This window comes from Lissotriton vulgaris, chromosome 6 (genome assembly GCF_964263255.1).
Source record: "Lissotriton vulgaris chromosome 6, aLisVul1.2, whole genome shotgun sequence".
NCBI lineage: Eukaryota > Metazoa > Chordata > Amphibia > Caudata > Salamandridae > Lissotriton > Lissotriton vulgaris.
This window is the reverse complement of record NC_141694.1, coordinates 933747950-933773839: the sequence shown is the minus strand read 5'-3', so window position 1 is coordinate 933773839 and position 25890 is coordinate 933747950. Positions and strand designations below refer to the sequence as shown.

The following is a 25890-nucleotide window of genomic DNA, read 5'->3' as shown; positions in this document are numbered from 1 at the left end:
ATCCCCTGGACTCTTTATGAGCACAGAAGCACAAGCGTAAAATCACAAGACAGTTTAAAATACACAAAAGTTGCACAATATGGATGAGCCCTAGGGGCCACCTAAACCATATACTAAATAAGTGGTATAAGGGATACCAGGAGGAAAGTGAAGAGGCCTAGGGCCTGGGGAATCGCTGGAGCTATTCGAGACTGGAGTTAGCTAAGTCGGGAAAGGCCCACGGGACTCGGGTGCAGTGTCCAAAGTGCACGCACTTCTCAATACAAAGTCTATGGTGCGTAAAAAGCACAAAGTTAGAAAGTTAGGAACCTTCCGAGTGACCTACGGAGCTGAAACTTAAAACACAGGCCCTTGGGATGTGTACCAGTGCAGGAGCACCGGCGGAGCTGAGTTACCTCACCCACAGGAAGCGGGTGCACAGGGTCGAAGATGTGTCGGGTTTCGTCACGCTGGTCGATGGTGCTTGGAGCAGGAGATGCTGCAGGCGGCTCGATGAGGAGAGTTCCGGTGGATCCAAGGGTGGATCTGTAGATGTGAAGACCTGAAAGCAGAGGGGACAGTGTTCAAAGTCACTAGCCAGTGACTGCCGTGGAACCAGAGTGGAACCAGGTGATGTCGGGTGCAAACAGGCGTTGTCGGGTAGCTTCTTTCTGCAGCCACGTGGATACCCGGGGTCGAGGACGTCCAGGAGTCGGTCACGAGCTGTCCCACGTAGGCTTCTCGCTGTTGGCGGTGTCGGCGACCTGATCGGAGCAAACAGGCCTTGGCAAATGCAAGCCACGCAGGAGTTGAAAGATGCTGTTCACTCGGACCAGCAAGGTCAGAGCGAGTACTCCTTTTCACAGGAGCTTGGGTAGGTCTGGAGCAACCAGACCTGCTGTTTAAATCTTCGGGTTCGTCGCCAAGATGGCCGCTGGCCGCGTGGCTAGTGGCCGGGATGGCGCGTCGAGTGGCACAATGCAAAAGGGCCCCACGCAGATCGTGGAGATGCTGGAGGGCTGATCTTCGGTGCAAGGGCTGCTCGGTGGTGGGGGTTCTCAATCCCCAAAGCACAACGTCGAGGATGCCTCAGAAGCTGCGCAGTCAGCTTGTCGGGTGTCTTTCAAGAGGTCCGGTCCCACGTCGCTCGGTGCCTCCACGGGTCCCTTCTTCGCAGGGACTGTGGATCGGGCTCTGAGAGGTCTGGGAGTCTGGTTCTTGTCGGGCTCTGGGCTCGGTCTCCGGCGGGAGGCGGCGGCAAAGCAGACGTCGAGTCGCTGGTTGGTACCTGTGTTCACAGGGTGGTCACTCCTTGGCCACAAGGGAGATTCTTCTTCAGTCTTCTGTGCAGCAGAATGTCGAAGTCCAGTCTTCTTCTTAGTTTTAAGTTGATTTCGGGATGATCTGCTGTGCAATGGCACTGCTCCCCCTCTTATTCCCAAACTGGGGGTGGATCACCTACTAGGTCCCTCCTCTGGGTGGAACCAGGAAGGGGGGCGGTTACACCCCCTTTCCTTTGTCCAGCTCCGCGCCAGGACTGGGGCTGGAAGGCCCCAGAACCGGTTTGGACTGGCCTATGCACGGGGACACCTTGTGTGCCCCGGGCATGTCTGATTCTTTTCAGCCCTGTCCTACCTAATACACAAAATCCTGTCTGGGGTGGTGCTCGCACCTCCCAAGGCAGGAAACCCTTTGTCCAGGCCACCATCTGCCGAGTTTCGGTCAGCAGCAGGAGGCCAGACTTGTGTCTGTGGTGGCAGCGTCCATTTTGTGAAGCTGAGGCTCTGTTTAACTTTAACCGGGGTTAAGGCTACGCACATGTCGTGTCCCTCTAGAAGGGTGGAATGCTATCCCCGTCGCCAGAATTGGCGAGGGGATAGTATTCCAATTCGTATGACACCTTACTCGACATGTTTTGATAAAGCCAAACCAAAGATAGCATTTAACCGCGAGGATTATAATGCACTTAAGAGTATATGGTATGGCAATATCCCGGAACGGCTTAGGGAGTTGTTCCCGACAGCTGCAGACAGGCTCAGCTCATGCCAGAGCACCATCTCACATATTTCCAAGCACTCTGCCTCCAGGATTGATGAGGCCTTCCATAGGAGTGGCTGATAGGAACATATGTGTCCAGTTTAGGGTTAGGCACAGACATACTGTACCTAAGTAAGAGGTGGTTACACCGACTTACCCCAGCTGAGTGATCAGCCAGTTGTGTCAAATATGGAGGCCAGGCCAGGGGTGGCACAACACATGCTGCAGCCCCTGGTAGGCCTTGGCTACACCTATGCCCTGGGTACCTATGGTACACTGTTACAGGGGCCTATAAGGTGAACCAATTCCAATTGTGTTATGTACCTAAGGTACATGGAGTCCATTTTAAGGAGAGAGCAATCAGCCTGGGGCCCTGAATAGCAGGATCCCAGGCCAACTAAGTCAAAAACCAGCTAAACACCAGGCAAAAAGTTTGGGGGTAACCATAGTCAGATATCCACCTTCCTACATAACCCCCCCCCAAACGAAAGGAGATAAGGCTATCCTTGACCAGGTAAGCCTATATTGCCTAAGTGGCCATATAAGGAAGTACCAGCTCTGGCTTGGTAACCCCCTGTCTCATGGTCCACTAAGCAATCCCTCACCCTAAGGGTATCGGAGGGTCTCCACCATAGGGAATCTCTACCTGTGGTGTGTCTTTGCAAAGTCAAAGGCTGGTGTTGAAATGGGGTACTGAAGTGAGTTTCCTCTGTAGGGCTCAGCTTCCTCCAATCACTCTCCACCATGTGTGCCTTTCTTTCTCTGACTGAGTTGCACTGTGCTCTCAGGGTCAACCTCTGGCTACCTAAAGCTGGAGGCTGGGTCCCTCTGTTTGGCTTACTGGAGGGACAGGTCAGGTTTGGGCCCTTAGGGTCCCAGGTTTTGCTGTGCCCAACAATATCCATCTGGGGGAGGTCCCTAACTACTTTTAAGGGGGATCCCTCAGGAGTTTTTAAAGCTTGCACCTCACTAGGGCTACTAGTTTTGGTGCCCCTAATCTGCTGATGGGGGTGCTTTATTTGACAGGGGGCCCTTTGGGTCTCACTGTCCTTCTTGTCCTCTGCAGCCCTGGGCTGAGTAAGGCAAGGTAGAGAGGGGCAGGTTACCTGCTCCAGACTGGGTCCCTCCTGAGAAGGGTCCACTGCCATCAGAGGCTCTGTCAGGCCAGGCCTAACAACCTCTGGGACAGTTCCTTCATCAGGGGTAAGATCAGTTCCCTGAGGAGGCTGATCCTTTCCTAAAGTCTGGTGGGAGGGAGATTTCTCTTCCTCCTCAATGCTCTCTGTTTGGGTGGAGTGATCCATCATTTCAGGCTTCACTACCCATGTATCAGTTTGAGTTTGGGCTGTGGCCATCACAGCCCCACCAACCTTTTCAGGAGGAGACTCAGTTTGGGTATGGGCTGTTACTAGTACAGCCCTGCTACTCTTTCCAGGAGGGAAGTTATCTAAAGATGGGGCTGAGGTTTGCTCAGCCCTCCCAACCTTTTCAGGAAGGACATCTTGAATTGGGGCTGTAGCCATTACAGCCCCACTAACCTTTCCATGGAGATTTACCATTCTAGAATGGGTTTGCTGTTCAACCTCAGCCCAGGCTGAGATTTCCAAATCATTACCCAGTAGGCAATCTACAGGCAAGTTTGCTGACACTGCCACTCTCTTTGGGCCAGTGACACCTCCCCAGCTAAGATTGACTACTGCCATGGGATGATTGGATTCTATGCCATCAATGTTTGTCACCTGATATTTGGCATCAGGTAAAAGTTGCCTTGAGGGGACTAGACATTCAGCCACCATGGTGATGCTAGCCCCTGTGTCTCTGAAGGCCTCAACTTTCAAGCCATTGATGAGGGGCTCCTGTCTATACTTGCTCAAAGTGTTTGGGCAAGCTGTGAAATTGGCAAACCCCATGCCAGTCTCATAGACAAGAGTATCTGAGTTAGGGGACCTGGATAGGCCTGAGTCCACCTGTCCTCCAAAAGTAAACCCACCCAAATTCTTGGGGGTGCTCCCACCACCTGGGGGACCACTGCTAACAGTGACAGGAGGTGTTGGAGCCTTACCTGGAGGTATATTCTCCTTATTGCCATTCTTGGGACAACAGCTATCTGTTTTGTAATGCCCCACCTGTTTACAGGTATGACAGTAAGGCTTTTTCTGGGATGTAGAAGTGTCTTGGGACCCACCCCCATTCTTGGAGTTTTGGGGCCCTGGGGAAGTCTTTTCCTTACTTTTATCCCCACCCTTCTCTTGAGGCTTGGTAGTCTCTTTCTTTTGGTCACCACCCTGGTTCTTAGGCCTGATCCTGGTTCTGACCCATTTGTCTGCCCTCCTACCCAATTCTTGTGGGGAGGTCAGATCAGAGTCAACCAGATGCTGATGTAGAAGCTGATTTTGACAATTACTTAAGATTTGCTCTCTCATAATTAAATTATACAATCCTGTATAGTCAGTAACCTTACTTCCCAGCAACCAGCCCTCCAGAGCCTTAGTGGCACACTCAACAAATTCAGACCAGTCCTGAGTCTGTGTCTTCTGGGTATCTCTGAACATTAACCTGTACTGTTCAGTGGTTAAGCCTAACCCATCAATCAGAGCACTCTTCAGGACCATGTAGTTTCTAGAATCCTCATCACTAACTGTGAGGAGTCTGTCTCTGCCTCTACCTTCAAAGGAGAGCCACAAGATTGCTGCCCACTGCTCCTGAGGGATCTGCTGTACCATGCAGGCTCTCTCAAGTGCAGTCATCCATTTGTGGATATCATCCCCAGCTTTGTAGGGGGGCACAATCTTACTCAGGTTTCTTGTATCAAAGGACCTGTCTTTATCCTTCTGGATATTGCTGCCACCAGTGGATCCTAATCCACTCTCTCTAGGCTGTCTTGCTCTTGCAAGTTTCTCCTTAGCCAGGGCAACCTCTAACTCTTGCCTCTGGATCCTAAGCTCAGCCTCTCTCATCTTGGCCTCATGTTCCCTTCTCTGAGGGCTAGTCATCTCCTTTCTGGAGTGACCATGAGAGCCTCTAGAGACATGGGAGGTATTGGATTCACCTGAGTGATGCCTTCTCCTCCTATGGCCCTGGTTAAGTCCACCTGGGGGTCTGAATGGGTTGTTACCTGATTCATTCCCAAGTTGACTTAAGTTAGCCTGGTTCAGTCTACTGACCAGCACCTGACTATCTCTGTCATCATCTGACTCACTGCTTTCCACCTCCTCCTCCTCTTCTTCTTCTTCCTCTTCATCTACCTGAGGAGCTCCAGTGGTGGAGGCTTCCTCATCTACTAGGATGATAGGGGTAGGGGTGTCTACAGTGTCATCCTCTGAAGGATGGCCTCCTTCAGCATCCCCTGTGGGGTTTGCTTTAGAGGTCTTTAGAGCCTCAGACTGATCCAAGAGCTCTCTTAGGTGGTCTGTAGTAGGGGAAGGCCCTGTCTTCAGACCCCTTAAGACACAAAGCTGTCTTAATTCCTTAAAGGGAAAAATAGCAAACTGGGATGGTGCCCTTGGAGGGTCACTCTCAACAGGAGTAAGTCCACTGGACCCCTCTGTTCCAGACATTGCTCTAGTGTGGGTGGATGTGTTGCAATCTACCTACACTGGTGTTTACCTACTAAACCTATCTAGTAGTTGTAGCTAGGGTGTGCTACTCCCTTTGCTCTACAACAACTAAGTTCAGTAGAACTTAAGTATACTAGTCTTGTTTTATATGTACCTAGCAGGTACCTGTATGATCTTTCAAATGATAATCTCAAAGATTGTAATGGTAAAACAACAGCAAGCTCAGATCCCAATCCGCTGCTCACCAATGTGAGAAGTTGGCCTGGTATATAATGCTCACTAATTCTAGTGATCACTTTGTACCATGCCAAGCAACCCTTATGATGATGGTTGTAATTCAACCTTGTAGACCAGTTATCCTAGTGGTAACGTGGACAAAGCAGTCTTAGGCTAAACTCTGAAAGGCATGTGAAGCCAGCTGTTATACCATACACAACCCCCTTGAATACCAAATGAAAGGGACACCACACAGATATATATTGAAAATATATATTGATTTATTAACTCTTAAAATCCCCTGGACTCTTTATGAGCACAGAAGCACAAGCGTAAAATCACAAGACAGTTTAAAATACACAAAAGTTGCACAATATGGATGAGCCCTAGGGGCCACCTAAACCATATACTAAATAAGTGGTATAAGGGATACCAGGAGGAAAGTGAAGAGGCCTAGGGCCTGGGGAATCGCTGGAGCTATTCGAGACTGGAGTTAGCTAAGTCGGGAAAGGCCCACGGGACTCGGGTGCAGTGTCCAAAGTGCACGCACTTCTCAATACAAAGTCTATGGTGCGTAAAAAGCACAAAGTTAGAAAGTTAGGAACCTTCCGAGTGACCTACGGAGCTGAAACTTAAAACACAGGCCCTTGGGATGTGTACCAGTGCAGGAGCACCGGCGGAGCTGAGTTACCTCACCCACAGGAAGCGGGTGCACAGGGTCGAAGATGTGTCGGGTTTCGTCACGCTGGTCGATGGTGCTTGGAGCAGGAGATGCTGCAGGCGGCTCGATGAGGAGAGTTCCGGTGGATCCAAGGGTGGATCTGTAGATGTGAAGACCTGAAAGCAGAGGGGACAGTGTTCAAAGTCACTAGCCAGTGACTGCCGTGGAACCAGAGTGGAACCAGGTGATGTCGGGTGCAAACAGGCGTTGTCGGGTAGCTTCTTTCTGCAGCCACGTGGATACCCGGGGTCGAGGACGTCCAGGAGTCGGTCACGAGCTGTCCCACGTAGGCTTCTCGCTGTTGGCGGTGTCGGCGACCTGATCGGAGCAAACAGGCCTTGGCAAATGCAAGCCACGCAGGAGTTGAAAGATGCTGTTCACTCGGACCAGCAAGGTCAGAGCGAGTACTCCTTTTCACAGGAGCTTGGGTAGGTCTGGAGCAACCAGACCTGCTGTTTAAATCTTCGGGTTCGTCGCCAAGATGGCCGCTGGCCGCGTGGCTAGTGGCCGGGATGGCGCGTCGAGTGGCACAATGCAAAAGGGCCCCACGCAGATCGTGGAGATGCTGGAGGGCTGATCTTCGGTGCAAGGGCTGCTCGGTGGTGGGGGTTCTCAATCCCCAAAGCACAACGTCGAGGATGCCTCAGAAGCTGCGCAGTCAGCTTGTCGGGTGTCTTTCAAGAGGTCCGGTCCCACGTCGCTCGGTGCCTCCACGGGTCCCTTCTTCGCAGGGACTGTGGATCGGGCTCTGAGAGGTCTGGGAGTCTGGTTCTTGTCGGGCTCTGGGCTCGGTCTCCGGCGGGAGGCGGCGGCAAAGCAGACGTCGAGTCGCTGGTTGGTACCTGTGTTCACAGGGTGGTCACTCCTTGGCCACAAGGGAGATTCTTCTTCAGTCTTCTGTGCAGCAGAATGTCGAAGTCCAGTCTTCTTCTTAGTTTTAAGTTGATTTCGGGATGATCTGCTGTGCAATGGCACTGCTCCCCCTCTTATTCCCAAACTGGGGGTGGATCACCTACTAGGTCCCTCCTCTGGGTGGAACCAGGAAGGGGGGCGGTTACACCCCCTTTCCTTTGTCCAGCTCCGCGCCAGGACTGGGGCTGGAAGGCCCCAGAACCGGTTTGGACTGGCCTATGCACGGGGACACCTTGTGTGCCCCGGGCATGTCTGATTCTTTTCAGCCCTGTCCTACCTAATACACAAAATCCTGTCTGGGGTGGTGCTCGCACCTCCCAAGGCAGGAAACCCTTTGTCCAGGCCACCATCTGCCGAGTTTCGGTCAGCAGCAGGAGGCCAGACTTGTGTCTGTGGTGGCAGCGTCCATTTTGTGAAGCTGAGGCTCTGTTTAACTTTAACCGGGGTTAAGGCTACGCACATGTCGTGTCCCTCTAGAAGGGTGGAATGCTATCCCCGTCGCCAGAATTGGCGAGGGGATAGTATTCCAATTCGTATGACACCTTACTCGACATGTTTTGATAAAGCCAAACCAAAGATAGCATTTAACCGCGAGGATTATAATGCACTTAAGAGTATATGGTATGGCAATATCCCGGAACGGCTTAGGGAGTTGTTCCCGACAGCTGCAGACAGGCTCAGCTCATGCCAGAGCACCATCTCACATATTTCCAAGCACTCTGCCTCCAGGATTGATGAGGCCTTCCATAGGAGTGGCTGATAGGAACATATGTGTCCAGTTTAGGGTTAGGCACAGACATACTGTACCTAAGTAAGAGGTGGTTACACCGACTTACCCCAGCTGAGTGATCAGCCAGTTGTGTCAAATATGGAGGCCAGGCCAGGGGTGGCACAACACATGCTGCAGCCCCTGGTAGGCCTTGGCTACACCTATGCCCTGGGTACCTATGGTACACTGTTACAGGGGCCTATAAGGTGAACCAATTCCAATTGTGTTATGTACCTAAGGTACATGGAGTCCATTTTAAGGAGAGAGCAATCAGCCTGGGGCCCTGAATAGCAGGATCCCAGGCCAACTAAGTCAAAAACCAGCTAAACACCAGGCAAAAAGTTTGGGGGTAACCATAGTCAGATATCCACCTTCCTACAAACAGTTAAGCTAAAAATTTGTGCTTAGCATAGTGTGCCACCCGACTTGTATTTTGCTGTTTCTGTCATTGCATCCAAATATATGATATAACAAGTAACATCATACCTACAACAAGTCAGGGCTATTGGCTTTGTCAATGGTTATTTGCATAAGATAAATAAGCAGCAACTATGGATTGTATATAATATTGAAAAAGCTTCCACTAAAGCCCTGGTGACACCACAATAGTGTTGCTGCTCCTGAGTTTCAAAAAGGGAAGGGAAATCCAGATAGAAAATGACTGTGTTTAACCCGTTGGCTGCTGCCGTCGGCCAACGGTCGTCGCGTGCACTACCTTGGTAGTGCTGCCACGTCCGTTGGCCGACGGTGCCCCACCTGTTTTTCGAACGTTCAGCACTGGAGCTGAACGTTCGACGCAGCCAACGGGTTAAAGGACTTCACTTCCCCTACAACGCTCACCTGGCATGATGTCATGCCGTAACTTCTTCACTAGTGAGAAGTGTGCAATGTGAGCACGCACACATCGATGTGCCTGCTGCCACTGCTGTGGTATGTTATTGTTTGGAATGACGCGCGTGAATGCATGCGCGTCATCTACAAACAATATGCATGCTTTGTTGTGATTTAAATGTGTGAGTGTCGCGTGTTGTGTTCGCGTGCTGTATGAATGTAGATCCTGTGTCTCGTGTGTGTGTTGTGGTTTGAATGGGAACGGCGTGTATCAAGTATGAGGACTGACAGTTTAGCGGTATTCTGAAGTGTACGGTTCTGGAGATCACTTGTGAAATAAAGCTCAGCTTTTCCTTTCCGACGGATTCTGTCTTTTCTTCTTCCTGGAGATGGATTAACCATTTTTGCAACACTGGCGACGATCGGGAACACTTTCCTACGTGTGTTTACAAAAGACTTTTGAACAATTTTCTGAATTTCATTCATACTGCGTTTTCATTGGTCACTTACACGGAAGATTTCTCTTTTGGCTTTCTCTATTGGATGTTGTTTTTCCCTTCTATTGGATGATAGCAGCAATGGATTTCAAATGAATCTTTTCATTGGATGTTGATCTGTAATGCTGCATTTGTGAGGAATCGGCTTTTCTATTTTCAGTTGACCATCGTTTCAACAAAGAATTGTAAACAATTCAAGTATATCTACTGTGGGAATACTTACAACGAGAAAATGCAAATAATCATCACTGCCACGATATGATGAACAGTAAGTGACTTCTGTGATTCGCACACAAAAATTGCGAGTCACATTTCTTTTATATTAAAGGAAGGAAAAACAGTACAAATAATTTAATTTATATTTATTTATTTAGATTAATTTGTTTAATATAAATATCTATACAACTATGACGGGAATTCAGCCTCCTCCATCCTTTATAACTATTAAAGGTGATCCTGCAATTGAATGGGACATTTGGGAACCTATGTTTTTAGCTTATGTTGAAGTTCTAGAGGAAGAAGATTGTGGAGCAGAAAGGAAATTAGCTTTATTAAAGCATTGCCTTGGAGGGATTGCACTTAAAGCATTTAAAAGTTTACCTCCATTGAGTGATACTTCCAGTTTGAATGTATATCAAATTGCAGCTAAACAACTTTCCATTAGATATGGGAAGAAAATTAATATGGTCATGGAAAGATTTAAATTCTACTCAAGGAAACAACAAACAGATGAGTCTATTGACAACTATGTTTCTGCATTGAGAGCGTTAGCGGTTACATGTGACTTTGAACACATTAATTATGACCAAGTACTAAGAGATAAAATTCTCATGTGTACCAACAATAAAAAGATACAACAGAGGTTATGGACAACTTCTGACATGACTTTGAATGCTGCGATTGAGATAGCAAAGTCAATAGAGCACTCTGAGAAATTTGTGGATGAAATTCGATCACAAAACAGCAATAAACTAGATGTGTTAATTCTTAATAAAAAAAATGGCAAATTTAAGGATTCGGATAAGTATAAAAAGACTATTAATCCAAGGAATGATAACCAATACAAGGGTGAAAATAGAAGTAGATGGCAAAAACCTGATCAGAGAATGAATAATTGGCAAAGATCGGATCAAAGGATGAATAACTGGCAAAGACCAGACTCAAGAGTGTATAATATGTATTGTTTTAGATGTGGAAGTGGTTACCACCTAGGGAATTCAAGGTCATGCCCAGCTTTAGACAAAGTATGTTCAAGATGTGAAAAAAGGGGCATTTTTCAAGTTTGTAGATCAGCACCAAGAAAAGTCAGTTTAGTTCAAGATCAAGAGAGTTCAAGTGATTCTGAATTTGATGTTAACGCTATAATGTGCATAACTAAGGAACCTAAAGTCAAAAAATGTCCTTCTTGTGATATCATTATTGATGGAATATCTACTAAAGTTTTTGTAGACTCTTGCTCATGGTACACTATTCTACCTGATACCTTATTGAGATCCAATTGGCCTAATGTTAATCTAATGCAACCAGATATTACACCAAGTGGTTATACGGGCCATAGATTGCAACTTATTGGTTATTTTATAGCTGAACTTAAATTCAAGAGTCGTTCTACATATGGGAAAGTATATATTACAAAATCTGGTGATTCACTTTTAGGTTGGCCACACCAGGAACAACTTGGAATGAAGCTTGATCCAAATGCTGATCCTCCGGTTTACTTTATTGATTCTGAGCCAAGTAATTCTGTGCTAAGTAAAGGGAAAGAAGATATGTTAATTTCAGAAATTAAAGGAAAATTTCCTAAGTAAGGGCCTCATTAGGATGGAGGATTTTCCGCATCCTCCGGGCCGGCGGAAGCCACCACCAGCCTGGAGGATGCGGAAAATCCTCTGCGGACCCACCAAGACCCACCGCCACATTAGGATGGCTGGTGGGTCCTGGTTTCCGTCCGCAGCTTTTCCTCCGCGGTTGGCTTACAACCGCGGCGGAAAAGCACTAATATGGTGACGGTGTCTCTCAGACACCGTCAGCCAGATTAGGATGTGCATGGAAACATGCTTTTCCGCAGCGGCTTTTCCGCCGTGGAAAAGCATGTGTAACTTCACTGCGGGGGCCCGTTGTGGGCCCCCTAGGTGAAGGGGGGGTGGGGGGTGCACATGGGGGGTACCTATGGTACCCCCCTGCATTTGTATGCAGTAAGCGGCAGGCACCGCGCGGTGCCTGCCACTTTCTACATACAAATGCAATGCGTGCGTTTTTAACATTGCTGCGGGTGCAGCTTGAAGCTCCACCCGCCGCAATGTTAAAAATAGAGGATGTGACCGCAACCCTTGCGGTCACATCCTAATTGCACAGGAGGGAACTCCGCATGCCATGCGGAGGTTCCCTCCTGCTCTGGGGTCGCGGACGGACGCAAGTCCGTCCGCGATCCTAATGACCCCCTTATTCTGCAATGATTTAGGAAGATATAAAGGATTTGAACATCGGATAAAAGTACATGCAAATGCCTTGCCCATCCGTCATAGAGTCAGGAATGTTCCTCTTTCATATAGACTAAAATTAAAGGAAATTCTCAATGATATGTGTGAGAAGAAAATAATAGAACCTATTGAGTCATCCCCTTGGGTTTCACCTATTGTGATTTCAATTAAATCGGGGGGAGATCTTCGTGTATGCATAGACTTACGCAGTTTGAATAATGCTATTTGTGTGGATTCAAATCCCTTACCTAACTTATATGAAATGGTTTCCACTTTGAACAATGCTAAAGTATTCTCCTGTTTGGATTTAGCAAGTGCGTATCATCAGGTGGTTCTACATGAAGACTCAAGGGACTTAACCGCCTTTATTACACCTGTGGGTTTATATAGATTTTGCAGGATGCCTTTTGGGCTAGCAAGTGCAGCTGCGGTATTTCAAAGGTTGATGAAAGAGACTTTGGCTGGTTTAACTGGAGCAATTGCATTTCAAGATGACATCCTAGTTTTTGGGAAAGATGGGGATGAACATGACAAAAATGTATTTAAAGTGTTAAATGCTCTGTCAGATCAAGGTCTAACACTTCGTGCTTCCAAGTGTAAGTTCAGGAGAGAGGAAGTGGAATATCTTGGACATTGCATTAGTGGAAATGGAATTAAACCTAAAGCTTCACATTTGGAAAACATTAGCAAAGCACCTATTCCTCAAAACAAAGAACAGTTGGTAGCTTTTCTGGGGCTTGTAGAATTTTATGCTAAGTTTATTCAAAACTATGCAACTGTAATTGAACCGTTTAGGATGCTCTTGAAGAAAAATGCTAAATTTGAGTGGACAGATTCTATGACAGTAACTTTCAATGCTGTAAAGTCAATGATTATTAGAGCACCTTGTCTTAAACCATTTGTGATTGGGAAGAAATGTAGTGTGATGGTTGATGCAAGTAACTGTGGATTGGGTGCTGTGTTGATTCAAGAGGAATGGGGCAAATAATGGATTGTAGCATATGCTTCAAGGACATTAAGGGAGTCGGAACAATATTATTCTGTAATTGGAAGAGAACTTTTGGCGTGTGTTTGGGGAGTGGAACATTTTCGACCTTTTTTTGTGGGGAACAAAATTAATCATTAAATCAGTGCACATATTGTCACCTGGTGGAGGGCGTACACTCTCTTCTAGATTAGCAAGACTTTCTTCCAAGTTACACATTTTTCAGTATTCTTTAGAATACATTCCTGGGAAGTCCAATGTTCATGCTGATTGCATGTCAAGGCTTCCATTGGTGTGCAAGGAATCTGATGTGGTTGATAAGGATGAGTGTGAAGTTGCACATGTTTTCAGTGATGTCAATCTAGTATTTGGAGAGAGTTCAGTAGTACAAGAGGAAACATGGAATGAAGAAATGAACAAGGATTTAGAACTTAAAGAGGTGAAAGAATATATATTGAAGGGTTGGCCTGAAGGAGGAAATTTTACCGGAGGTTTAATGAGCTATCATAAAATTAAAGATGAACTGGCCATAGAAAATGGCATTTTATTAAGAGGTGACAAATTTATTCCACCTTTTGGTCTCAGGAAGAAATTTCTTGATTTAGCTCATGAAGGGCATTTTAGTATATCTATCACTAGGAGGCGATTGAAAAACAATGTTTGGTGGCCTGGTATTGATTATTTTGTAGAACAACAAGTGAAATTATGTGGATTATGTGCTAATAGTGATAAAACAGCAAAGGCTTTGCCCAGTGTGCCACAACCTGTAGAGTTACCTACATCACCTTGGAATAAACTTGGTATTGACATTATTGGACCGTTTAGTGTGCTGCCACAACAGCATTCTTTTGGCATAGTGTTGATAGATTACTTTTCAAAATGGCCGGAAATAAAGATGGTCAGAGAGGTTACCAGTAATGCCATTATACAATTCATGGATGATATTTTTTGTAGAGAGGGTATTCCTCAAGAGGTAGTAACAGACAACGGCCCACAGTTTGTTAGTAAGCAAATGGAAAGTTATTTTAGTAGGTGTGGGATTTCTCATAAAAGAATAGCGGTATTCCACCCAGAGGCCAACGGCCAGATAGAAAGATTCAATAGAGTAGTCAAGGAAGCTATTCAATTAGCTGTCAAAGGTGGCTTATGCTGGAATAAGGCGATACAGTCCATGTTATTGTCTTACAGAACTGCTCCTACTGCAGTTACCTCGTTATCTCCTTTTGAGTTGTTGAGAGGGCGGAAACCCAGTACTAATCTTGTTCCTTGGTGGTTAAAGAACAAGGATAGTGGTCGCATTGATTTTGCAGAGGTTGATTTTGGAGAAATTCGCAAGAAAGTTGATGCTTATAAGGAGAAAATGAAGAATGATTTGTCAAAAAAGGAGACAAGAAGTTGTGTTCCTATTCAAGTAGGAGATGTTGTGAGATTAAAAAAGGGAAGTTATGTACATAAGGGGTTGGCAAAATGGTCTGATCCAATTGAAGTAATTGAAGTATTTAAGAACGCTGTAAGAGTACTAGATGGAAGTGTTTGGCATTTTAGTAGAGTTTCAAAGTTTAATAATAGCAAGCACTTTTCTGAAGATGATTCATCTAATGTGTTTTTGGATGTCACTACTGATAGTTTAGGGTTATCTGAATCAGCTGCTGTTTCGGGTAGTTGTGATTCTAATACACAAGAATTATTGAGAAGTTCAAGAAGTCGCAGGGCTCCAGATTGGTTCAGGGACTTCATTCTTACTTAAAAAAAAAAAAGAAAAGGAAAGAAAAGGAGGGAGGTGTGTGGTATGTTATTGTTTGGAATGACGCGCGTGAATGCATGCGCGTCATCTACAAACAATATGCATGCTTTGTTGTGATTTAAATGTGTGAGTGTCGCGTGTTGTGTTCGCGTTCTGTATGAATGTAGATCCTGTGTCTCGTGTGTGTGTTGTGGCTTGAATGGGAACGGCGTGTATCAAGTATGAGGACTGACAGTTTAGGGGTATTCTGAAATGTACGGTTCTGGGTATCACTTGTGAAATAAAGCTCCGCTTTACCTTTCCAACGGATTCTGTCTTTTCTTCTTCCTGGAGATGGATTAACCATTTTTGCAACAACTGCCATCCAGAAAAAAATGGACCGCCTGTGCCAGGGCACAAAACAGAGCCCGAGAGGGACCCATTTCAACACCTCCTTTAAAAAACTGCTGGTGCTCAGCACTGGTGAGACCCAGCCCACTTAAAGCCCTGGGTGAGGTGCAGAAGACATGAGGCAGGTCATTGCAGAATACATTTCTTTGAAAGTTGGTGCCAACTAAGAGGTAGGAGTACAAAAGGGGGTGGTGATGGACGGAGCATCTGAATCCCAGATCTTTTGACTGGGTGTGAGTGTTTGATTGATTCAGATGCTCCGTCTATCACCACCCCCTTTTGTACCGCTTTTGGCCGCCATAAGTGTGGCAGGGTATGCTCAGACGTGAGTCCCTTGCTCACTTTGCCACTGGATTCAAGCAAGCCGGGCTGAAGATGGCTGGAATGCCAGAAACCGGTCGTCGGAAGCTTGTTTCCGGTCCAGGGAAGACATGGCTTGGCAGTTCGGGCTGGACTGTTCCCATGAGGCACAGGGTCAGACTGATTTGCATATAGCCATGTCTGAACTGGGGTGGCAGAGTGGGCTAAAGAACGGTGATGGATTAAACCCAGATCTTTTAACTGGGTGTGAGTGTTTGATTGATTCAGATGCTCCGTCCATCACCACTCCCTTTTGTACCGCAACTAAGAGGTAGGAGTCCTCCGTCCCTTGTTTTATATTCTGAGTCTGGTCACCTGCAAATGTGTACATGGCTTATATAGAAGACAATACTTTGGAAGTGCCCTGCAATTGTCTACACCCTCACAAAATCATTTACCTCTGGCATTCCTACAGGTTTGTGGCTATTGATGCTTGTGACAGACTGCGAGGCGCATCTAGTCTTTCCGCTGACTGTATGCTGTGACACCACCGACCAGTCTTCCTATCTGTGTCTGTGCTACATCCTCTGTGTTTGCTCGCTAACACGTTGTGTATCATATGTACGGCTTACAACTTCACTTATTTAGTTTAGCCTCAGAAGCATTTCTGGGAGAAACATCAACTTAAATATATTGCAGGTGCATGAGGTTTTTCAAATGAGGTTTGTCGTTGGGTTGATTGGTATGTTTTAAGAAGGCCCCTAACGATGGACGTCAATTCACCAAAATACCTGGGGTAGCGGAAGTAAAATCATATGCCCTTTGACCTTCACTTTCCCCCCTACTTGCACTTACATACACTCTTTTTTTCAGGTAAACACACTATAATATAATCCACATTTGTAAGGCGCACAATCACCCGTAAGGGTCTCTAGGGGCTGGGGGCCGCCGGGAAGATTAAGCAAGCTATTGCCCAGAGTCATGTGGTGCTAGGCTAATCTGCCGCCGGTGCCGGGATCGAACCGTGATACCCAGATTCCAGAGTCAGTCGCCCTAGCCGCGGTGCCACACCTCTCCCCCGCGAGCACCCATGCAATAGACATTTAAAAGCATTTTGTTACTCACCTCAGCTCCCAGGGAAAGTCATGTTCCACCTAATTGTGCTCCATGTTTTATTACACTAATGGTGACTAATGTAATATTTTTCACTATTAGTGTAATATAAAATTACTGAAAACAAAGCGAGTGGAGCCCCAACCAACGTTCCCAAGGACGGGCTGTCACTGAATACCAGGCATTGATTTTGCTACCTCTGAGCTTAGGGGTCACAAGGGGCATGCTAGGGGTCGCAGCTGCGACCTCTGGTGATCCCTTAATAACGTCCAAGCCCCTAAAGTGTTTTCACCATATCAAAAAGTCCACTTCACTTCTACTAGTCACCTGTGTGTAATTCTGAGTTTGTCTCAGCCACTCAGAATGCTTTTCATGCTACTATAGCCACTACTGTGTGCATTTACGTTATCAACCCGATTCCCGCGTCAGTATCAGTCCACGGACATTGTAAGATGTCTGTATACAGATGCACAACTAGAGCCACATTTCGGGGGGGCTAAGTAAAAATTTCAGGGGGGCTGAATCTCTAAGCAACAGGTAGAGTGGAGCTGCAGGGGCTTTTAGAAGGGGTGACACAACAACAATGCCTCATTAACAAGCAAAAGGTCTTTAAAAGATCTGTGAAGCTCTTGGGTCCGGCTGTGTGTGCCCGGGAAGCAGTCTCATCCTGGGCTGCAACACACGACAGGGGGGCTGAAGCCCTTTGAGTCCAATGGGCGTTGCGCCCCCAGCTGTATATCACTAGTAGAAAGAAAGGGCTTAATCTGATACTTTCCACATATTTAAATATGTAATGTGAATACACAATATTGTTGTAATTAAAATTTTTAAAGACGGGCACACATTTAAATAACCTTGTGAATCTCGTAAAACAAAGCCTGTCCAGGACCTACCATTTCCTTTAACATGATCTAGATATAACGGACATTCGTTGGAACATTTGCGTCCAATAAAAACTTGTATAAATTCTAAATGCAGACATTCCAATTGAATGATTTGGAGCAATAGTTGTGACTGGATTGCTAGCAGTCTTCTCCAAATAAATGGTTATTGCGATGATGGACCCCTGATGTAGGCACACATGCCGAAACGTGTGTAGCTCTCCTCTGCCGCTAGCCTTCCTACTATCTACAGTAACACCAAATATATCAGCTGAAATTTAATTGGATAATTATTTGTAATATTATTGCTTTGTCTCATTTAGACATATGATTATGTTGTATTTAGGTTTTTAACTACTTCTTTAGGAAAATTAAAAACACAAACATATTGCCGATAATAATTAAAAAACAAACAAAAAAATAATAAATATGTTAATATTGGTACATATACTTTTTTGCCTAATTTGTTGCTTTCTTTCCTGAATTAATGCACATCTGTTTAGTGTAAAAAAAAAAATGTTTTGTTGCTGAGAATTTTGTGCGGAGAGCAATACACTTGCTTAGGTACTTTTTCCATCAACTGTTTATCTCCCTACGACTAGCAAGTATATTGTGTATGTAGGGGTTCCTATTTTCCATAATGATATTTGCATTTAGGTTTAGTTCAGTGGCAGTGCCATAAAGCAGAGACAACAAACACTTTTACAAGTCCATGTTGGGTGGCTTTTAACACTTTATTGCCTGTCTGCTTTCTGGCATTAAAACATGCCAATAAATCGTCTTTCATTTTATTATGCACCCTTAGGTTCATGTCAGGTCAATAATACGGGTAGTGAGCAGCGCTAATGACCTCCAGAGGGGGCAATAAGGATTCGATATTGATTGCCACTTATTTTAAGCGGATTGTTTGCAAACGCGGTTTAGTAACATCCGCCACCTGACAATAAAGGGCCTTTGGTGTTCACTTTTCAATGGACACTTTTGATTAATTTGCGCCCCTGTTTGAGGAGTTCAAATTCATACTATAACCTGAGGGAAATTCTTTCTACTTCTTTCCAGTTGGATCTCGTGTGTGTCACCGCGAGGGCTGTGACTTCACTCACCTAATATGGCAGATGTTTGTCACTGTAAGAAATCTAGTTTATGCTACCTGGTATGACTCCTGTACTGTACTCTGAGCTATTAGAAAGTGCCCCCAGCTTGGTAATGCGAGGGGTGAAGCGGTGATGACAAATAAGTAATCACATTTTGTCTTGTTTTTCTTAAGAATATTTTGCCACCAAAAGACAACAGGTAGAAGTTGCAACATCTAAAGGTACCGAGGGGTGTGCCATTTTGGCCAAAGGAAGGATTTGAAAGGACCACTGTTTTAAGACATCTTATGTTTAAGCTTAATACAGACAAAAGTATTTTGCACCTCTGTCAAAACTTACCATGTTTACAGTATGCTTCATATCTTTACAACACTGATCACAGGTGATGGAAGATGGTCAATTACTTTGCTGAAGGTAGAGCTAGGAGAAATAGGGCGATTCTTGTAAAAATGTGTTTTATAATGTTATCCCATCTTATTCAATTAGCCATATTTTTCTGAATTAATCTTTTACCTATCTCTGCCTCGCTTGCCTTGAAAGCCGGCATTGAAAGCTCTTGAAAATGGGCTACATGGTACTATTGATTACGTTCAATTCCAATATCTTGGTGTGCTTGTCGCAGTTATCCTACGGACCATTATAGAGGAATGGTTCAACTTTCCAATGGCGTGTGACACCAAAGACGACGCGTGCATTCTATCATTGGCATTGTTCAGATTTTAACTGTGCACAGGGCAAAAGAATGTCCTTGTAGTAGCTGTTGGTAGGGTACTGTCTATTCTTAAAATGTGTGTGTCTCTGTCATAGCTCCACCTGCAATAACAGAATAACGTATCTCAATTCTGTCTGAAGTGGTTGAATCTCTTGGTGGAATAATGCAAATGTATGTATTTTCATTTGACTAAACGGAGTATGCAGTGTACATTGTGTGTGTTTCTACCAAGTCCTGCTGCTCTTTTCCCTTGCCATCAACAAGCTATTGCAAAAAACAAGGAGGTGATGGACGGAGCGCTGAAACTTTTCAGACACTCACCCCCAATCACTATTGGATCTGAGTTGAATCCATCACTTTTTTTAAGCTCACTTCGCCACCCCAGTGCAGACCCAGCCATATGCAAACCAGTCCAGACCAGTCCAGCCCGAACTGCCAAGCCAGCCTAGTCCAGCCGGAACTGCCAAGCCAGCCTAGTCCAGCCCGAACTGCCGAGCCAGGTCTTCCCTGGACCGGAAACAAGCATCCTGGGACTTAGGGCAAACAAAGCAAACACAATATGATGATGGATGAAGTGCTGAAACTTTTCAGACACACACCACCAGTCACTATTAGATCTGGTTTGAATCAATCATCGTTCTTTAGCTCACTTCACCACTCCCGTTCAGACCAAGCCACATGGCAAATCAGTCCTGACCCTGTCCAGCATGGGAACAGTCCAGCCCGAACTGCCAAGTCAGGTATACCCTGGACCGTAAATAAGCATCCTGGGACCCATTTCAGGGTAACATCCCGCATCAGCCAAGCTAGCTAGAATCCAGTGGCAAAGTTAGCAAGGGACCCATGTCTGGGCATACCCTGTCAAACTAGGGCAAACCAAGCAAACACAAAGAGACAATGGACAAAGCGCTGAAACTTTTTAGACACTCAACCCCCCCCCCCCCCCCCCCCCCCGGACACTTTTAGATCTCGGTTGAATCCATCATCGTTCTTTAGCTCACTTTGCTACCCCAATTTAGACCCAGCCATGTGAAAATCAGTCTTGACCCTGCTCCTCATGGAAACAGTCCAGCCCGAACTAGCAATTCACAACTAACTCATCATTGATGTCTGTTCTGCACATCATGGAAACCAGAAGGGAAGAATCAGTTTGAGAAAATTACTGAGCAACAGGAAATATGGAACAAGAAACAGATTGGAGAATATCAAGGGAGTCATATGGTGGCTAGCATAAATGGCATACATTAGGAGAAGAAGCAAAATGAATAAAACTGACAAACTTAAGCAACAAAACATACAATTTCCGCTCACATGTTTGCAACTTAATGCTGGTTCCTTTATATTGGTTGCCGTTCATTTCAGTCCAATGTAAACGTTAATAAATCTGATAAGAATTTGCTGACAGCTTAGAGGCATGCCTGCTTTCACACAGCTTTCACCTACAATCCCTGACCCTTCATTTGCGCATGGTCCTAACTGGTACAGTTTGCAGCACGTGCCATTCCCAAGGAAACTAGACCTTACACAGCCATGTCAAGACAGCAGAGACCTGTTCGCTCACAGCAGCTTCTAGACACCAAACAGCATCCTTCACATTAGATACGCCATGGCCCACGTGGTACAACCACCTTCTCCCATCCCTTCATTGTTTACCATTCCCAAGGAAAGAGGGAGGAGGCGTGGCCAAGTGCGCTAAAGCTCTGGCCTGGAATCAAGAGCCACATGACACTGTTGTTGAGAGCATCACTGCATCTTCCACAATCTGTTATTCATTTAAAAAAGGGATTGCCTAATCGTGCCACCTCTATTCACTGCAATCTGCTGCTAAAAGAAGGGAGGCATTTTAACCAGTCCTTAAACATGACCCGTAGAAATGCTATTTTCTTAAGCAGGAAGTGGAAAAATATAAGTGCAAAGTAATACCTCCCACAAAAAGAGCGAGCCTGGGTGCGCAGCAAATTTAGAATGTGCGCCAGAGACTGGTGTCTGCGGTTTTACCTGGTCTGGTCCCAGTTTGCAGCAAAGAGCACCAGTATCTTCCGTCCATAGTGGTCCAGGTGTGAGAGCACCCCCGGGAAGCCGTCCTTCAGCCCCTGCTTGATGCCGGGGTCGGTGGCCTTGAAGTTCTTGAACATGTCCAGGTTCTGCTGGCGGTACTCGAAGTACTGTGCCAGGAGGCGGAAGGCCTCGAAGTGGTTGAACTTCCTGGCCCGCAGGAACCGCAAGATGAAGGCGTCATCCGTGCGCAGGAAGCCGATGTCCGGCCGGGTGATGACCATGTCTCGGACCTCCTGGATGTCCTGGTGCAAGGTGTCCGGGTTCTCGTTCAGCTCCAGTCGGGCTTTCTCCAGGGTCTCGGGCGAAAGGCCGGCCTGCAAGTGGGTCATCTTGGCACCTTCTGGGGCCCAGCGTCCTGCTGCCGGGAGAGACGCCCTGCCCGGGGGCCGCAGTCACTGAGCAGCAGGCACAAAATCGGATCCCAGCATAGGGTCAAAAGGTGGCTGTCTCTACGTCGTGCAGCTACCCAAACCACTTATTCCAGCGGATGCATTGCTTCATCAGCGACGGAAGATGTTGCAGCTGCCTCCACCCTCCTCGCTCCCGTTAGATTTTTGACATCCTTCAATCAGGGCGTGCGATTTAGCAGTCAAAGATCTGTCTCGTTTTCTTTATAATGAGTATGTCTCCTGCAACGTTTTGTTTGCGCGCTCTTTCCCATTTTAGGCACATTTAACAACAAACCGCAAAGGAGTAAAATCCACCCAAGCGGTGTTTAACAAAAAAGCAGCGATGGCTGAACATGGAGACGTAGAACAGAAGGAATAAAAAAAAGCGTGGCACTCCTACTAGCTCATAGTCAGGCGATGCGGCAACCTGCATCAGCAGCAGCTCCTCTGGTGGCGAGGAGTCTTCGGAGGCAGGAGGCGAGCATCGTGGGGCCGAGACGGGACCGCGAGTAGGCGGGAGCAAGCGGCGGTGCGACGTTACTTCTTCTCCTGGGATGAAGTCCCTGCAGCACGGGACCCCCCACAATAACCAGCAACCCTTCGGAACCGGGACGAGCCGAGGGTGGGGCTGAGAGTGTGTTACCAGGCAGCTGGCAGCCCGTGCTGAAAGCCGGCGGACAGCTGGTGACACGGAGCTGATGCTATCCGGCTCTGCCTTTGTGTCTTGTGGGGTCTCGGTGTGTGTGTGTGGGCGGGGGCGCGGGAGCTGCTGCTTAGCTCTGAAAAGAAGGAAGCAGGGGCCGTCTGCTCGCTCTCGTCTCACTGAGGGTGCTGTTCGTCACGTGACGTCACCTCAGGCTGCGCCCTGTGTTGGCGCTGCACATGTCTCTGGCTGCTTTCTACCAAACTCTTCTTCACATCAAACACCTGCACATCGCACCCACCCGGCCTTCCTGACTTCACTCTTTCAATAAACACAACTCGGTTGCTGGCAGGTGAAGTAGGGTGACCAACTGGCATGGGTGCAAATTCAGGACAGTAAGTGCAAAAATTCAGGACAGAAGGTCAGAATTCAGGACAAAAATCCGGGACAAAAGGTACGTTTTGCATACACATCAGAGGAAGTCGCGCAATAGTGCATAAATAAATAGACAATCAACACAAGCACAAGTAAACATAAGTTTTATTTTAGTTTGAAAGAACCTTGCACTCACTGCATCTGTTGTGTATGGGAGTTAAACACATGCGTTTGCACATTCCCAAAACAAAAGTGTAGAAAAAGATCAAAGCTGAAGGCTTCTCAGATCTTACATGCCCCCTCTCCCCCCACTGAAAAAAACACCCCATCTGAAATGCTGTCACTGGGCAGAGAGGCCCATTATCATTCTGTATGTGCTAATTAGGCCAACATACAGAATGATAATGGGCCTGATAGCAGTCTGTGCCAGGTCGGGGAGGGGCTGCTGCAGGCCACAGATCACATCAGGAGCGTGAGCTGACCCCTGCAGTGAGAGTTACAGGCTGCTTGCAGGGGGCAGCTCACGCCAATGTCTGAAATTACGGACAAAAGGCGTCCGTAAAAGAAACCCTTAAGGACAACGGACAGGAGGCCCAAATTACGGGCAGTCCTTGGAATTTACGGACGGTCGGTCACCCTAAGGAGAAGTCAGTCGTCCTTCCATGTTACTTCTGTTGCTCCTGCCATAGGCGGATCTCCCCGCTGTCAATATGACTTTGTGGGGGCAAGCACGTAAAATGCACTCCTTTACCCTGTGGAGAAGTATGGCTCAATGGTTAGAGCGGCAGACCCTGATGCAGAAGTCTGGCCCGGGACCAAGGTTCAATTCCCGCCTCGACGGGTCTTGGGCTCAATTTCCTCGGACCTGATAATTCTCGCCTTGGTGCCTATTCTTATCATGGGTCCCACTCTGCAACTCTGGGCAAAAGCTTGCTTAATCTCCACAGCTGCCCCAACAACGCTAGGGTGCCTGGCTTCATCTTGGTGGTGCCCAGGAGGGGACACTTCACAGGGAAAAGCCGTGAAGGGTTCCTCAGCGGTATTCGTACAAGTGCTGAGATGCCGCCGGGTAGTCGTGCGCTATACAGTACCTCTACATACATACCCTGGTTTGGTAATAAAAATGAACTGAGTAGACCCCTCTGGCCATTCGAACCTAGCGAGCACTACGAACCTAGCTAGCACTACTGCTGAGCTGGTTGCTAGCTAATGTCACTTCCCGCAGTGCTTCCAGGAGCTAGCAACTGCATACTGTCGGCTTATCGATCGCATTAGATGACTCGCAACAGAAGCCTAAACTGCTTATCTTTGGAATCCCCCAAACAAAGCACTGAAGAATTTAGCTGCACGATACAGACCCACTCTTCTTTCTATGTGTTTGCTGGTCATGTGCTGCAAGCCTGTGCAAACTGCCAAGCTTAGGCTTCAGGCACCGCCTCTGGCAGGTGTCTGTGCGCACACGAGTGAGAAGGCTCCCACAAGTCTCTAGGCGAGTCCACCTCTAAGGTTCCTGTCTACTTTCGTGCCCAGACCTAGGGACCATCTCTATGGTTCATCCACAGCCTTTGGTGCATGTGCGTTTGTGAGACACAACTCCCACAAATCTCTGCGAGAAGCCACCTCTAGGTTGAATGACAATTTCAGAATGATGATGTCTACTGTCCAGGCCCAGCCTCTGGTGCATGTATAGGGCAAGAAGCAGGGCTTTAAGTAGGATGAAAAAACTGGTGGATCTCTCAAATGGGCGTGGGGCGTGGCTTAAAAACACATCAGCTAAAAATCTATGCTTAGCATATTGTGCCACACGAATTGTATTTTGCTTTCTGTCATTGCATCCAGATATATGATGCAACAAGTAACATCATACCTCTAACAAGGCAGGACTATTGGCTTTGTCAATGGTTGTTAGTTGCATGAGATAAGTAAGCAGCAACTATGGCTTTTTAATATAATATTGAATAAGGTTTCACTTAAAGCCTTGCTGACACCACTCCGATGTTGCTGCTCCTGAGTTTTAAAAAAGAGAAGGGAAATCCAGAGAGAAAGTGAATCTCTTTAAAGGGTATCCCTTTCCCTACAATGCTCACCTGGCATGACGTCATGCCATAACTTTGCTTGTAATGAGAAAAGAGCAGTTTGAGCAGCGCACGTGATGTGTCTGCAGTCACTGCAGTCCAAAATAAACGGACCGCCTGTGCCAGGGCACAAAACAGAGCCGATAGAGACCCGTTTTGAGGCATCCTTAAAAAAAATGCAGGTGCTCAGACCCGGTGAGACTTGTTTACATGATGTCATCACATGCATGCATTAGGTGCTGAGACAGCATTCTTGATATGGCTGGAATCAAAGACAATTGTGGTTGGTACCAGGCAGGCATTACCCCTGCAGAGAGAGTTACAGGTTGCTTGCAGGGGGTAGCTCATGCCAATGTCTGAAATTACGGACAGAAGGCGTCCGTAAAAGAAACCCTTATGGACAACGGACATGAGGCCCAAATTACGGGCAGTCCTTGGAATTTACGAACGGTTGGTCACCCTAAGGTGAATTCAGTCGTCCTTCCATGTTACTTCTGCTGCTCCTGCCATAGGCGGATCTCCCGCTGTCCATATGACATTGTGGGTGCAAGCACGTAAAATGCACTCTTGTACCCTGTGGAGAAGTGTGCTCAATGGTTAGAGCGGCAGACCCTGATGCAGAAGTCTGGCCCGGGACCAAGGTTCAATTCCCGCCTCGGCGGGTCTTGGGCTCAATTTCCTCGGACCTGATAATTCTCACCTCGGTGCCTATTCTAATCATGGGTCCCACTCTGCAACTCTGGGCAATAGCTTGCTTAATCTCCACAGCGGCCCCAACAACGCTAGGGTGCCTGGCTTCATCTTGGTGGTGCCCAGGAGGGGACACTTCACAGGGAAAAGCCAGGAAGGGTTCCTCAGCGGTATTCGTACAAGCGCCGAGATGCCTCCGGGTAGTCCACTTAAAGCCCTGACCAGAAGGTTACAAGCCTCTATGTGGAACTGATTTGTTTGATGCAGTTTCAACACACTCGCACAATTGAGGATACAACCTTAGGTTCCAGCCATCATCTGGGCCTAATGATTGCATGCTATCAAATGTCCACACGCCTCCATGAGATGCCATCTCAGGGTGCATTTGCAACTACTGATACATTGTTCTCACTGGACATCAACCCTCATCTATGTCCAGATA

At 46.9% G+C, this 25890-nt stretch overlaps 1 protein-coding gene across 1 annotated transcript in view; it reads right to left on the bottom strand.

The window, feature by feature from the left end:
- The window catches only part of CLVS2 (clavesin 2), a 351955-nt gene extending 329469 nt beyond the window's left edge, over positions 1-22486 (bottom strand). Inside the window, exon 1 of the mRNA XM_086926928.1 lies at positions 21217-22486. Coding sequence (XP_086783054.1) covers positions 21217-21605 — 389 coding nt within the window. The 5' untranslated portion in view covers positions 21606-22486. The remainder of the gene's footprint in view (positions 1-21216) is intronic.
- Positions 22487-25890: the final 3404 nt, after the last annotated feature.